Below are 16,528 nucleotides of genomic sequence, written 5' to 3'. Positions count from 1 at the left end.
CAGTCAAAACTAGAGGCTCTGACGGCCAGGGTCACCGAGGCAGAGGAACGCGTTAGCGAATTGGAGGATGGGTTAGTAGAAGAAAAAACGAAAATAGAAGCTGGTCTTAAAAAAATCCACGCCCACGAATGTAGATTACGGGAGATTACTGACTCTATGAAACGATCCAATGTCAGAATCATCGGCATCCCTGAAGGGGTGGAGAAAAACAGAGGTCTAGAAGAGATATTTGAACAAATTGTAGCTGAAAACTTCCCTAATCTAGCAAGGGAAACAAGCATTCGTGTCCAAGAGGCAGAGAGGACCCCATCCAAGCTCAACCAGGACAAACCTACGCCACGGCATGTCATAGTGCAATTCGCAAATATTAGATCCAAGGATACAGTATTGAAAGCGGCCAGGGCAAAGAAATTTCTCACGTACCAAGGCAAAGGTATCAGGATTACGTCAGACCTGTCTACAGAGACCTGGAATGAGAGAAAGGCTTGGGGGGGCATTTTTAAAGCTCTTTCAGAGAAAAACATGCAGCCAAGGATCCTTTATCCAGCAAAGCTGTCATTCAGAATTGATGGAGAAATAAAGACGTTCCAAAATCGCCAATCATTAACCAATTTCGTAACCACGAAACCAGCCCTACAGGAGATATTAAGGGGGGCTCTATAAAGGTAAAAAGGCCCCAAGAGTGATACAGAGCAGCAAGTCACAACCGATACAAAGACTTTAAAGAGAAATGGCATCATTAAAATCATATCTGTCAATAATCTCTATCAATCTAAATGGCTTAAACTCTCCCATAAAACGCCACAGGGTTGCAGATTGGATAAAAAGACATGACCCATCCATTTGCTGTCTACAAGAGACTCATTTTGAACCCAAAGATGCATTCAGACTTAGAGTAAGGGGATGGAGTACCATCTTCCACGCAAATGGACCTCAAAAGAAAGCTGGAGTAGCAATTCTCATATCAGATAGACTGGATTTTAAACTAGAGGCCATAGAGAGAGATACAGAAGGGCACTATATTATTCTTAAAGGAAGTATTCAACAAGTGGATATGACAATTATTAATATATATGCCCCCAACAGGGGAGCAGCAAGATACACAAGCCAACTCTTAACCAAAATAAAGAGACATATAGATAAGAACACAGTAATAGTAGGGGACCTCAACACCCCACTATCAGAAATAGACAGAACACCCTGGCAAAAACTAAGCAAAGAATCAAAGGCTTTGAATGCCATACTCGACGAGTTGGACCTCATAGATATATATAGAACACTACACCCCAGAACCAAAGAATACTCATTCTATTCAAATGCCCATGGAACATTCTCAAGAATAGATCATGCTCTGGGACACAAAACAGGTCTCAGCCAATACCAAAAGATTGAAATTATCCCCTGCATATTCTCAGACCACAACGCTCTGAAATTGGAACTCAACCACAAGGAAAAACCTGGAAGAAACTCAAACACTTGGAGGCTAAGAACCATCCTGCTCAAGAATGACTCGATAAACCAGGAAATCAAAAAACAAATTAAACAATTTATGGAGACCAACGAGAATGAATACACAACGGTCCAAAACCTATGGGATACTGCAAAGGCAGTCCTAAGGGGGAAATACATAGCCATCCAAGCCTCACTCAAAAGAATAGAAAAATCTAAAATGCAGTTTCTATATTCTCACCTCAAGAAACTGGAACAGCAACAGAGGGACAGGCCTAACCCACTGACAAGGAAGGAGTTGACCAAGATTAGAGCAGAAATCAATGAATTAGAGACCAGAACCACAGTAGAGCAGATCAACAGGACTAGAAGCTGGTTCTTTGAGAGAATCCATAAAATTGATAGACCACTGGCAAAACTTGTCCAAAAACAAAGAGAAAGGACTGAGATTATTAAAATTATGACTGAAAAGGGAGAGGTCACGACCAGCACCATTGAAATTGCAAGGATTATTAGAAACTTTTATCAACAGCTATATGCCAAAAAACTAAACAATCTGGAAGAGATGGAGGCCTTCCTGGAAACCTATAAACTACCAAGACTGAAACAGGAAGAAATAGATTTCTTAAATAGGCCAATTAACTATGAAGAAATTGAGTCAGTGATAAACAACCTTCCAAATAATAAAACTCCAGGCCCAGACGGTTTTCCTGGGGAATTCTACCAAACATTCAAAGAAGAAATAATACCTATTCTCCTAAAGCTATTTCAAAAAATAGAAACAGAAGGAAAGCTACCAAACTCATTCTATGAGGCTAATATTACCTTGATCCCCAAACCAGGCAAAGACCCCCTCAAAAAGGAGAATTACAGACCGATTTCTCTAATGAATATGGATGCCAAAATCCTCAACAAGATCCTTGCTAATAGAATCCAACAGTACATTAAAAGGATTATCCATCATGACCAAGTGGGATTCATACCTGGGATGCAAGCATGGTTCAACACTCGCAAATCAATCAATGTGATACATCATATCAACAAGAAAAGACTCAAGAACCATATGATCCTCTCAATTGATGCAGAAAAAGCATTTGACAAAATACAGCATCCTTTCCTGATTAAAACCCTTCAGAGTGTAGGAATAGAGGGTACATTTCTCAATCTCATAAAAGCCATCTATGAAAAGCCTACTGCAAGCATTATTCTCAATGGGGAAAAGCTGGAAGCCTTTCCCTTAAGATCAGGAACACGACAAGGATGCCCACTCTCGCCACTATTATTCAACATAGTACTAGAAGTCCTTGCAACAGCAATCAGAAGACAAAAAGGGATCAAAGGTATCCAAATCGGCAAAGAAGAAGTCAAACTGTCTCTCTTTGCAGATGACATGATACTCTATATGGAAAACCCAAAGGAATCCACTCCCAAACTATTAGAAGTTATAGAACAATTCAGTAAGGTGGCAGGATACAAAATCAATGCCCAGAAATCAGTTGCATTTCTATACACGAATAACGAGACTGAAGAAAGAGAAATTAGGGAATCCATCCCATTTACAATAACACCAAAAACCATGCGTTACCTTGGAATTAACTTAACCAGAGACGTAAAGGACCTATATCCTAGAAACTATAGATCACTTTTGAAAGATATTGAGGAAGACATAAAAAGATGGAAAAATATTCCATGCTCATGGATTGGAAGAATTAACATAGTTAAAATGTCCATACTACCCAGAGCAATCTACACTTTCAATGCTATCCCGATCAAAATACCGAGGACATTTTTCAAAGAACTGGAACAAATAGTCCTTAAATTTGTATGGAACCAGAAAAGGCCCCGAATCTCCAAGGAACTGTTGAAAAGGAAAAACAAAGCTGGGGGCATCACAATGCCGGATTTCGAGCTGTACTACAAAGCTGTGATCACAAAGACAGCATGGTACTGGCACAAAAACAGACACATCGACCAATGGAACAGAATAGAGAACCCAGAAATGGACCCTCGGCTCTTTGGGCAACTAATCTTTGATAAAGCAGGAAAAAACATCCGGTGGAAAAAAGACAGTCTCTTCAATAAATGGTGCTGGGAAAATTGGACAGCTACATGCAAAAGAATGAAACTTGACCACTCTCTCACACCATACACAAAAATAAACTCCAAATGGATGAAAGACCTCAATGTGAGACAGGAATCCATCAAAATTCTAGAGGAGAACATAGGCAACAACTTCTATGACATCGGCCAGAGCAACCTTTTTCACGACACATCTCCAAAGGCAAGAGAAATAAAAGATAAAATGAACTTATGGGACTTTATCAGGATAAAGAGCTTCTGCACAGCCAAGGAAACAGTCAAAAAAACTAAGAGACAGCCCACGGAATGGGAGAATATATTTGCAAAGGACACCACAGATAAAGGACTGGTATCCAAGATCTACAAAGAACTTCTCAAACTCAATACACGAGAAACAAATAAACAAATCATAAAATGGGCAGAAGATATGAACAGACACTTTTCCAATGAAGACATACAAATGGCTAACAGACACATGAAAAAATGTTCAAAATCATTAGCCATCAGGGAAATTCAAATCAAAACCACACTGAGATACCACCTTACGCCAGTTAGAATGGCAAAGATAGACAAGGCAAGAAACAACAATTGTTGGAGAGGATGTGGAGAAAGGGGATCCCTCCTACATTGTTGGTGGGAATGCAAGTTGGTACAGCCACTCTGGAAAACAGTGTGGAGGTCCCTTAAAAAGTTAAAAATTGAACTACCCTATGACCCAGCCATTGCACTACTGGGTGTTTACCCCAAAGATACAGACGTAGTAAAGAGAAGGGCCATATGCACCCCAATGTTCATAGCTGCATTGTCCACAATAGCCAAATCATGGAAGGAGCCGAGATGCCCTTCAACAGATGACTGGATTAAGAAGCTGTGGTCCATATATACAATGGAATATTACTCAGCTATCAGAAAGAACGAATTCTCAACATTTGCTGCAACATGGACGGCACTGGAGGAGATAATGCTAAGTGAAATAAGTCAAGCAGAGAAAGACAATTATCATATGATTTCTCTCATCTATGGAACATAAGAACTAGGATGATCGGTAGGGGAAGAAAGGGATAAAGAAACGGGGGGTAATCAGAAGGGGGAATGAAACATGAGAGACTATGGACTATGAGAAACAAACTGAGGGCTTCAGAGGGGAGGGGGGTGGGGGAATGGGATAGACTGGTGATGGGTGGTAAGGAGGGCACGTATTGCATGGTGCACTGGGTGTTATACGCAATTAATGGAATCGAACTTTACATCGGAATCCGGGGATGTACTGTATGGTGACTAACATAATAAAAAATCATTTAAAAAAAAATTAAAAAGCAGAGTTACAAAACTAAGAACTGAAATTTTTTCCTATGTGAAATGCCAAAATTCTTTTCTCCAAATATATATATTCTAAAGTGAATGTCATCACAAAAATTAATAATATTTTTAAATTTTTTATTGTTGTTAGTCACATATTTTAATCAACAAATCTTTACTAGTTTGTTTTAATTTTCTAAACATAATTGATAATATTATATAGGGGCACAATTCCTTAAATTTGACATTCCAAAGCCTTGGTTTATATAATAAACCAGAAAAATTATCTAAATGTTAGCTTCTATATAATTTGACATTGAGAAGGTAAGTTTGCTGAATATTATGTGTATGTGAACCAAGTCACCAGAAGGTCTCTGTCACTGAAGCATGAGATTAAAGAAACACCACTGTTCAATTTTAGCATCTCTCTTTAATATTGTAGTTAAAATTATCTGGGTTTTTTGGTTTTTTTTTTTTTAGATTTTATTTATTTCTTTGCTAGAGAGAGAGAGCAAGTGAGCACAAGCAGGGGGAGCGGCAGGCAGAGGGAGAAGCAGGCTCCCCGCTGAGCAAGGATCCTGATGTGGGACTCGATCCCAAGACCCTGGGATCATGACCTGAGCCGAAGGCAGATGCTTAACTGATTGAGCCACCCAGACATCCCTATCTTCTTTCTTAAGAAGAACTTTCCTTCCAAGAACTTAAAGCAAGGAGGCTTTTCGGTGTCACAAATGGGAATATACTGAATAACTTGCTTTTAAAATGACTTATGTAGAGGTTCTCAGTCAATGAGCAAGTTAAGATGATACTGATCCAAAAATTTAACTAAGGTTTGTTTTATCTTTGAACAGTAGAAAAGTATATACAAGTATAGACTGTATATTTAGTAAACATGAAAAGCAAATAAATTTCCCATAAGCAAAAGTCATAATACTGAAGGATTCCAAAAAGAATTGGTATTTCAATTACCTAAATAAACATTTATTAATTTTTATATTACAACACAACCTTTATATCACAGAAAAAATAATCAAACTGATAGCTTCATAAAGATAAATGTACTTGCAACTCCTGACTGTAGTGGCATACATTTTAGCAATCTCACACTTGCTGTTACTTTCTAGTTTTATAAAAATATCTCTAAATACAGCAAACTCCCAAATTCAGAGTGAAAAACGTTTAGACTTCTAAATGGAGACCGAGTACAATGCTCAAATCTGCATTCTATCTTTCATATCAGCATGTCTGGCTAGCCATTCAGTTTTGCCGGTGTCATCATACTTCTTTTATGTTGCAAAAATTAGAAGCATTTTCCCATGTCTAAGACATCATGAGTATGAATAATGGCTTCTGGCTTAACATTGAGGCTTTACTAAAATATGTACACAGTCAGCCAAACGCTGTATCTCTACATATTCTCTTTTTAATGGTTTTCTGGATCATCTCAACATATAAACCAAAACAACCCTAGTGAAATATTTTTAAAGTTCTGTTCTACCATTTGGGCAGTTAAGATGCTAGTAACAGTGTAAACTGGTATGATGTTTGGAATGTAGTTTGAACAATGAACCTTTAAAATATTTATAGCATTTGGGGGTGCCTGGGTGGCTCAGTTGGTTAGACAGCGACTCTTGATTTTGGCTCAGGTCAGGATCTCAGGGTTGTGAGATCAAGCCCCTTGCGGGGCTCCACGCTGCCGTTCAGCAGGGAATCTGCTTGTCCTTCTCCCTGCCCCTCCCCAACTCACTCATTCCCTCTCTCTCTCTCTCTCAAATAAATGATTAAATAAAATTTAAAAAATATATAACATTTTACCCCTAGGAGCTTGCACCTTTGGAAATAAGACTAAAATCAGAAAACATTATATGCAAAGATTATCATGCATAATTTACACTGAAAAAAAAAACACCACAAACATGTTCAATAATGGTAAAGTAGTTAAGGATATTATAGTAGGTATACCCAATACATTAATATGTAGCCATTAAAAACTATGTTTATAACATGAAAATGTCAATATTGAGTGAAAAAATTGATTTGAATATGATTAATAAAATAAAAAACATAAAAAGAGCAGGATGAACTATAAACTGGTAACAATGATTGTGTAGTCTTGTCTTCCTTTTTGGGGGGGCATTCGAATATTCTACAAGGACCATAATGGGCTGGTGGAACTTTGAAAACCATACCCCTTGAATAGTTCTATTTCCTCCACCAAATATCAGGGTTGATTTAAGCTGCACCTTTTCATTTCTCTGGTGTTTAGTAACTTAATTATCATTTGATCTACTAATAAAGGATATTTTTCTGCTCTTTCATATGATCAATGTTTTAATACCTTATTTATAAAGTGAAAATGTTTTGAGGGATCTCAAAAAGATGTGGTAATGACCAGTCACATTAGAAGCATATTCCTACAGAATAGGAATAACATTAATTATGAAAATTATAAAATTAATTCAGTCTTTTACAGGAAACCATACAAGCAGTACTTGGCACAATTCTCCTTAAATAAATAACTGAAAGCAGTCGTTAGCAATCTATTTTAGGAAATTATTTTTTGATATTAAAGAAATCAATGCTATGTTTTCAGGAGGCAGAAAGGCTGTAAATCTTAACAAGTAAATTGGGGGAAAATTTCTTCTTTAATGTACCATCAAGGCACACTTTATTTTGGCTAGACCAAGAGTTTAGCCTCAACACGAATCATTTGGAAAGCTGCTTCCCATAAAGTCGTGGAATATTTCCAGCTAGTTACTCCAGTGTTCTGTCTGCTTTGCATTTTTTCCTCAATGAAATAGGACAATTAATAAACTCCGGTTACAGTACAAAGCCCAAGTTTCAGCAGCAGCAATATTATCTTTGGATCTGAATTGAGAGACATGAGTTATTCAAATACAGTTCAACTCTCAGAAAGTTGGCCATTTGAAATGCACCCTTATTATTTTGAAATTCTTTTCTTTCTTGTGCGTTCCATCACTTTCCTCTCACCTTTTTCTCCCTAAGAGTGTCAGATCATTCATTTATCGAGTGTCTACTATGTAACTGTATCACTACTTCTGATCTTTCTCAATATGTAATTAAATGTCAGTTTACCCACTAAATGCAGCATGATTTTAAATTTGATGTAGGAAAAGAAATAGGATGCTAGAATACTAGAATATTCTTTCAAGCGGCACGCAGGTTGTGATATTGCATGTGTAGAGAAAGTTCTAGGATCCCAATCTACTGCTTAGCTCTGCTGTGAACATTTACATAGTCTTAGCCTATAAATGCTATTCATTACTTCTCAAATTTTAGACTCACCTTACAGATAAAACGTGAATGAGTTACATATGATTACAAAACAGAAAGCAAATATTGTCAATCTTGACAACAGAAAGGTAGAGCAGGGAAATATGAGAAGTATGGGAAATAGGGAGAGGACAGGTGAGAGAAAGGACAGGAACACTAATATATCACATAGCAGAGAAAGGATGCTGTCTAAAGTCCATGGAACGCAAATAAAAATTTAAGTGTATTAGAGTTACAAAATAATCAGCCCACCACAGGTGGGTTATAATACCTACGGGAATTTCATTTCAGATAGTAAATGGAGCACCTGGAATTTTTTTTAAGGAGGTTGTTGCAATGGGGGCACCTGGGTGGCTTAGTCAGTTAAGCATTTGGCTTCAGCTCAGGTCATGATCCCGGGGTCCTGGGATCGAGCACCACGTCAGCTCCCCACTCAGCAGGGTGTCTGCTTCTCCCTCTGCCCCTCCCTCAGATCATGCTCATTTTCTCTCTCTCTCTCTCTCTCAAATAAATAAGTAAATAAATAAGAAGGGTACTGCAACGGACAGTGTTGAGAATCACTGCTCTAAAGGGCTTAAGTAAAAACCCAAAATGGTGAGGACAAAGGAGACATTTTACTCCTCATTTATTCCCTCATAATTGCTAACAATTAAAATCCTAGTAAAAGAACTATAACCTTACTTTAGGAAGAGGAAGTTAGGGGGCTATGCTCTCTTTCTTGGTGGGCTCTAGGAAGGACCAAAATTCTCTTTGGAAGCAACAAGTGGTGAATCCCAGTATCTTCCTTGACTCTTTTCAACCACCTTAGTTGCTTTTCACTGGTTCAGCAAAAACTCCAAATTCCTTAGGTGACACATGTCTATCTCTTCAGTTTCATTTTCTCTTTTCATTTCATTTAACTCATACACAAATAAACTATTTTTGGTATCTTGAATAACATGTAGTACATATCTTTGCATATGCAATATTCTCTCTTGCCTTGTCTCCTAGTCAAATTCCTTTTCAGCTCAGTCCTCCAGGAATATTTACTGATCCTCAACCCCCAACCCAGACAAGGCAAATCACTCCCTTCTCTGAGCTATCACTGTATCTAGCGCATATTCAAATAGCTAAAATCATCACACTGCCATTATAATTTTTTTTTACTTACATATTTGTCTCCCCAATTAGACTGTGAACTTTTTCAGGGAAGGAAGTCTTACTTATCTCAATAAAGAGTATTGAATAAATGAATGAATCTCTACCCTGAGCTTCAGTTCTAGGACCCATCCATTTCAATATACAGTCGAGCAACACAGGGGCTAGGGTACCAACCCCGTGCAGTCAAAAATCTGCATATAACTTTTGACTCCTCAGAAACTGGACTACTAATAGCTTACTGCTGACCAGAAGCCTTACTGATAACAGTTAATTAACACATATTTTGTATGTTATATACATTATATACTGGCTTCTTATAATAAAGGAAACTACAGAAATGAAAATGTAAAGAAATCATAAAGAAGATAAAATACATTTTCCATACTCTATATAAAAAAACCCACATACAAGTGGATCCACACAGTTCAAACCGGTGTTGTTCGAGTCAACTGTTCTTCAAAGTCCACCCATCCACAACTGAACTCATTTTTACTTTGAATCAATGCCTCCTGCTATGTTCTTATCTCCATTTAATGACACTATCATTAGTCCAGTGTCTCACAACAGAAATCTGGGAGATATCCTTAGACTTATGTCCTTCTCTCTAATTCTCCGCATTCAGACATCAGCTCCTCTCAATTCTAACTCCCTTAACCTCCATATTTCCTAATGCATTTCTTTCTTTTATTTCCCTCGTTTATGCTTTGTTCCAATCTTCCAGTGTTTGATTCTTAGACTTCTGTGACAACCAGGCCTCACTGCTGACTTACTCAGGTACTGTTAGTGCAAATTAGAGCCAGACAAATGAGAAAGGCATTCCTTTCAGGAAAAAGACAAAGAAAAGGGTCGTCATGAACACAAACCTTGAAGGCAAGCATGGCCTGGAAAGCTGACTGTGCCTTTGTGAGAAACAAAACAAAACAAAACAAAACAAAACAAAACAAAACAAAACACTACTCCAGGGGCGGCTCGGTGGCTCAGCCAGTTAAGTATCTGACTCTTGATCTCAGCTCAGGTCTTGAATTCAGGGTTTTGAGTTCAAGTCCTGTCATGGAGCCTACTTTAAAAAAAAAAAAAGCTCCTTCGGTCTGGAGGTAGCTTTTAGATCAGCTGCTCAGTTGTCCTAGGAATTCCCTTTACTTCTCTCCTGTGCTAAATTCCCTCTTTAATAGGTAACTTTGGTAAATGGCATCCTCCACTGCTCATTAAGTAGGAGTGCACAGGAAATAAATTTTTGAGTCTTCACATGTATGAAAATGTTATTATTCTACCATCACACTTACATGATAGTTTTGCTGGGTATAGAATTCTATACTGAAATCACTCCCCCCTAAATTCTGAAGGTATTGCTATAAGAAGACTATAAAGTCTTCTTATAGTCTTCTTATTTAAAGTATTTGCTGGGAAGTCATTTCTATTATAGTTCTTGATTCATTGTATGAGAATTTTCTTTGTTTCTCCTCTCTGAAAGCTTTTAGGACATTCTCTGGGTTTCTGATTTTTCACAATTATGTGTGTTGGTATGAATTATTTTACAATTATTATATTGGATACTAAGAAGGATCCTTTCAATCTGGACACTAATTTCCTTCAGTTACACAAACTTTCCTTGTATTATTCTGTTGATAATTTTCTACCATTACATTTTTTCTCTTCTCTCTTTATGGAATTCCAATTATTTGCATGTTGAACCTCCTGAACTGGTCCTCCATTTTTGTATCTTTTCTCTCTCATTCCAAGCTCCTTGTCTTCCCCTCACCCCTCTGCCTAAAAAATTTCTTTAACTCTTTCAACCCAACTACTAATTTTAAATTTTATTTTTAATTTCTAGGACTCTTGTGTTATTATAACCTTTTAATAATTTCTTATCTTTGCTTCAAAAATGCAATATCTTCTTTTAGTTCTCTGAAGCTATTAAATATAGTATTTTTTTTTCAAGTTTTCATCTGGTCTCTGTACTTCTTTTTTTTTTTTTTAAAAAGATTTATTTATTTATTTATTTATTTGACAGAGATAGAGACAGCCAGCAAGAGAGGGAACACAAGCAGGGGGAGTGGGAGAGGAAGAAGCAGGCTCATAGCGGAGGAGCCTGATGTGGGGCTCGATCCATAATGATGTGGGACGCTTAACCGCTGTGCCACCCAGGCGCCCCTGGTCTCTGTACTTCTTATCTGTTTCTTTTTTCCTCTGAGTTTGTTTCTTTCTTAATTGGGGGGGGGCAAAGGGAGAGGGACAGAGAGAGTATCTTAAGCAGGCTCCATTCTCAGCACAAAGCCTGACATGAGGCTGTCTCACAAGTCTGAGATCATGGCCTGAGCCAAAACCGAGAGCCTGATGCTTAACTGACAAAGCCACCCAGGCGCCCCTTTAATTTTTTTTAGTAAACTTTCTTTTTAAGAGCAGTTTTAAGTTCACAGCAAAATCAAGCAGAAAGTAGGGAGAGTTTCCACATTTCCCCTAGTCCCAAACATGCACAGCCTCCACCACTATCGATGTTCCCCACTAGAGTGGTACATGTATTACAATGAACCTACACTGACACATCATTATTACCCGAAGTCCACAGTTTAGAGTTCACTTTTGGTGCTGTACATTCTATGGGTTTTGACAAATAAATAATGACATGTATCCATTAGTAAAGTATCATGCACAATAGTTTCACTGCCCCCAATATCCTCTGTGCTCTTCCTATTCAGTTCTCCCTCCCCTCTAACCGCTGGAATCCACTGGTCCTTTCACTGTCTCCATAGTTTTATCTTTTCTAGATTGTCATAGAGTCAACCATTTTTTTTAAAAGTATGCTCCACCCCAACACGGGGCTTGAACTCATGAGCCTGAGATCAAGAGCTGCACACTCTACTGAGCCAGCCAGGCGCCCCAAGAATGTCATATAGTTGGAATTGTACAGGATATCACCTTTTCAGATTGGATTCTTTCACTTAGTAATATGCATTTAAGGTTCCTCCATGTCTTAAAATGGAAGAAATGACAGAGTCTTTGTAAACTGATAGGAGGAAAATAAAGGAACAAAGATGATATAAAAGAAGGAGAAGGGAGAGAGTGCCTGGAGGGATGTAGGTGAGAGCAGATGGGATCACAGCAGAAGAAGAAAAGCTGGCCTTAAATAAGAACACTAAGAGTTCGGGGCTCCTGGGTGGCACAGCGGTTAAGCGTCTGCCTTCGGCTCAGGGCATGATCCCAGTGTTATGGGATCGAGCCCCACATCAGGCCTCCTCCGCTATGAGCCTGCTTCTTCCTCTCCCACTCCCCCTGCTTGTGTTCCCTCTCTTGCTGGCTGTCTCTATCTCTGTCAAATAAATAAATAAAATCTTTTAAAAAAAAAAAAAAGAACACTAAGAGTTCATCCAAAGTAACAGAGCACATGGCACAAATGAAAATGAGAAGCTGTAAGTGGTGGCAAGAGCTTATAATGCTTATTTATGATTCCTTCTATTTTCTTAGTGAAATACAAAGTGAGGATACCAGCTAAGAATGCAATCAAGGAGAATGTGTTGAAAGTTTGAGAGAAAGGAGACGATATGAAAATCATCTCCAAGATAGCAGAGTAAGCAAGTGAATGAACTAAGGAAGTTAATAAGGATTGTGTGATAGTGTCATAGGTCCACTAGACACCAAATTATAGTGATATCAATCTGCAGGGTTGTGTGTTTTTCTTCAGGAACATTCAGTTGCACAGGTGCATGTGTGAAGTAGGCAGAGTCACATTTAACCACGGTTGGAGTTTTGCCAGAAGAGTAGGATGATAAAAGGGAGGAGCAAGGGAGTGCTTGTAATAACACGCCATGAAACTTCAACTGGAAGATATATGGACAAGAGAGTGAGGGAACGTACAAAGGTGGTAGGATCAATGAATTCCCTCTGCCGATAGTGATGTAGAGATCAGAGGAGGGGACCTATGGGTTTATTCCCTAAACACAGAAGTTTCCCCAAAGAATCACAACAAGCCAACTGTTTCTGAGACAGCAGTGTGTACAACATCTTGAAATCTTTAAGGGTTTTGCATCAGTGAGAACTCATAATAAAAGCCAGCACTGACCAAAGACTTAGCGTTTTATATACATTACTGTATTTCATTCTCACAACAATCCCAAAACGAAAGCATTATCATTACCATTTCATAGATGACAAACTACAGCTAGAGAGATTGAGGTACCTTATACTACAACAGCTCCCCAAAACAGTCTGCAGAGACCTCAATCCCTATATAAAATCCAAAACAGCAGAATTTCACATGAAGAAATCCTTTATTTTTATAAACATTTCTCTTGTACTCCAGGCAAATAAATGAAATTATTTTGTAAAGATTTAAGACAACTCTTTCTCTGACCAATCAATCCGATCTCGGTAATACTCCTTTATGACAGTCTAATACACTGAGGAAAAAAATTAGCTACATGTTATTCTCTAGTCTTTTATGTGTGTTTATATATATATATATTTTGTATTTGTTTGTTTTGTTTTTTTTTTAAAGCCTACCTCCATAGAGAATTTTACAATGACTGAAGGAATTCAACAGAAGACAGGTGCATCAATGTGTATGAAGAACCATGAAGAAGTTAGTTCATAGACCAAGTAAGCTACAAAAATAAAGGAAAAAGAAAAAGGAGAAAGAAACAGAGGTTTTCAGTTCATATGCCCTAAAGTAATAGAAAAGAACAAGACAGTGTCAGAATTTTAAAGTTAAATATAGATGAACTGAAGGAGAAAAAAAAAATCAGCATTACTTGGAAATCTTCCTAAATTGAATATTACTTCCAAATCATTGAAATTAATAAAGCATATTATAACATTTTAGTTAAGACATAATTGCCATATGGTTGACTAACATATTACTCTTTCAGTAGAATCTATAATAAAATAACCTATTAAGATGTTAAAAACTACCACAATTAGGTAAAAATAATTTTGTCACACAGAGAAGCAGAATTTCAAAACGTGTCATTAAAATTCCAGTCAAGTTTCAGCAGGATTTATAGACACTTATTCAATGCAATTATTCCTGAATTTGGGACGCTGTTACAAACAACTTGTAGTTTCAGATTAATATCACTGCATTGCTTCCTAGTATTTTGATCTGTCTGCACTGTCACGCAAGCCACTTGAATACAAAGGCACACACCTGCAGGCTGGAGAGCCAAAGGCGCTGGTACAAGTTATAGCTGTGAACTGCGGATCCTAAAGCAGTGCTGCACAAGAATCAGCAGGGGGACTTTTAAAAACGTATTTTCTACATCCGGTGGAAAAAAGACAGTCTCTTCAATAAATGGTGCTGGGAAAATTGGACAGCTACATGCAAAAGAATGAAACTTGACCACTCTCTCACACCATACACAAAAATAAACTCCAAATGGATGAAAGACCTCAATGTGAGACAGGAATCCATCAAAATTCTAGAGGAGAACATAGGCAACAACTTCTATGACATCGGCCAGAGCAACCTTTTTCACGACACATCTCCAAAGGCAAGAGAAATAAAAGATAAAATGAACTTATGGGACTTTATCAGGATAAAGAGCTTCTGCACAGCCAAGGAAACAGTCAAAAAAACTAAGAGACAGCCCACGGAATGGGAGAATATATTTGCAAAGGACACCACAGATAAAGGACTGGTATCCAAGATCTACAAAGAACTTCTCAAACTCAATACACGAGAAACAAATAAACAAATCATAAAATGGGCAGAAGATATGAACAGACACTTTTCCAATGAAGACATACAAATGGCTAACAGACACATGAAAAAATGTTCAAAATCATTAGCCATCAGGGAAATTCAAATCAAAACCACACTGAGATACCACCTTACGCCAGTTAGAATGGCAAAGATAGACAAGGCAAGAAACAACAATTGTTGGNGGGATAGACTGGTGATGGGTAGTAAGGAGGGCACGTATTGCATGGTGCACTGGGTGTTATACGCAACTAATGAAGCATCAAACTTTACATCAGAATCAGGGGATGTACTGTATGGTGATTAACATAATATAATAAAATAAAATTAATTATTTAAAAAAAAAAAACGTATTTTCTAAATCGCACCTCAGATTTGTAGAAATAGAATCCCTGTGGTTTATTAATGTCTGTTTATAAAAAGATCTGCAAGTATGTCTGATGCATAGACAGATTAAATAGAGTAGAGCTGAGAATTTAGAATCACGCTCTGGAGAGTCTTAAAATTCTCAAGAAATACCTTTGGGCTTCTCTCACCTGTTCCAGCCACAATAATCCCATTTTTATCTATTTTATGCATCTATTCTGCTTCTTAAAGTCTGAAAACTACAAAACCTGAAAAAGCAAAGCGAATTCATCCACATAAGATTTAAACTCATGATTCTGGCATCAAAACTGACCTAATCCAAACATAAAAGAGACCAGACAGATAAAAAGATCAGGATTGTTGGACACAGAATATTTGTTAATGCCGTACGAAAAAATCTATTAAAGCAGTTCTGTAATTCATATACTTTTATTCATTGCAACTGAAAAGAACCTAATACATGACTGAATCAAATAATAAAGTTCCAAATGGAAAAATGCATATACACAACTATATTGTTTTAATTGCATATAATTCTGTCATTTACCAAAAAACGACCTTATTTTAGATTTGCAATTAAAAATATAAAACCATCTAAATGAATCTGAAGTTTAGTGACCTTGCTTCCTACGGAGTAGGCAGGAATAAATGTGAAAAGGTGCTCTCCCTGAGGAAATAATCACCCCAGGAATAATACGATCAGAATAAACACCTGTCTACTGCTTCCCCAAAACATGAAGTTTGGATTCTTCAAACACCTTTCAGGTATTTCCCCTAATCTACCCTAATCTAGAAAACTATGCTGGGTGCTGTAGGGAAAGGCAGGTAAGTTTCCTCCTCCCATTCTGTCCTTAAATACTCTCCTAGGATTGGGTCTATCTATCCTGGCCTTTTGAAATTCTCCACTTCGACCACCCTACCTAAAATAATGTACGCCTGGTGGAAATTAAATTTTGAGACATCCAATCCTATATGTGGTTATCATCTCAAGGGGCTGCTTCAACAAATGACTCAGCATAATATTTTTACTCACCTGTCTGAATGCACATACTAAGCAGGAGGTGAACCGAGTAAGAAGCCAGGAGAGCAACTATCAACAGCAAGAAACTGAAATATAAAAGAATACGCAGTCAAAACCCCACAAAGTTTTCTTTTTTGAGGTGTCTCATTACAAAAAACAAATTTTTTTTTTCACATTCAAATGTTCAC

General features: G+C 37.6%; 1 protein-coding gene across 3 annotated transcripts in view; it reads right to left on the bottom strand.

Annotated features, from left to right (window-relative positions):
- SLC38A6 (solute carrier family 38 member 6) overlaps positions 1-16,528 on the bottom strand; it is a 79,718-nt gene that overhangs the window by 58,982 nt on the left and 4,208 nt on the right. For all 3 annotated transcript variants that reach the window (XM_019800086.2, XM_002913032.4, XM_034641962.1), the window contains exon 3: positions 16,353-16,426. In XM_019800086.2, coding sequence (XP_019655645.1) covers positions 16,353-16,426 — 74 coding nt within the window. The remainder of the gene's footprint in view (positions 1-16,352; positions 16,427-16,528) is intronic.

Source organism: Ailuropoda melanoleuca, chromosome 14 (assembly GCF_002007445.2).
Source record: "Ailuropoda melanoleuca isolate Jingjing chromosome 14, ASM200744v2, whole genome shotgun sequence".
NCBI lineage: Eukaryota > Metazoa > Chordata > Mammalia > Carnivora > Ursidae > Ailuropoda > Ailuropoda melanoleuca.
This window is presented reverse-complemented; position numbering and strand designations above follow the sequence as displayed.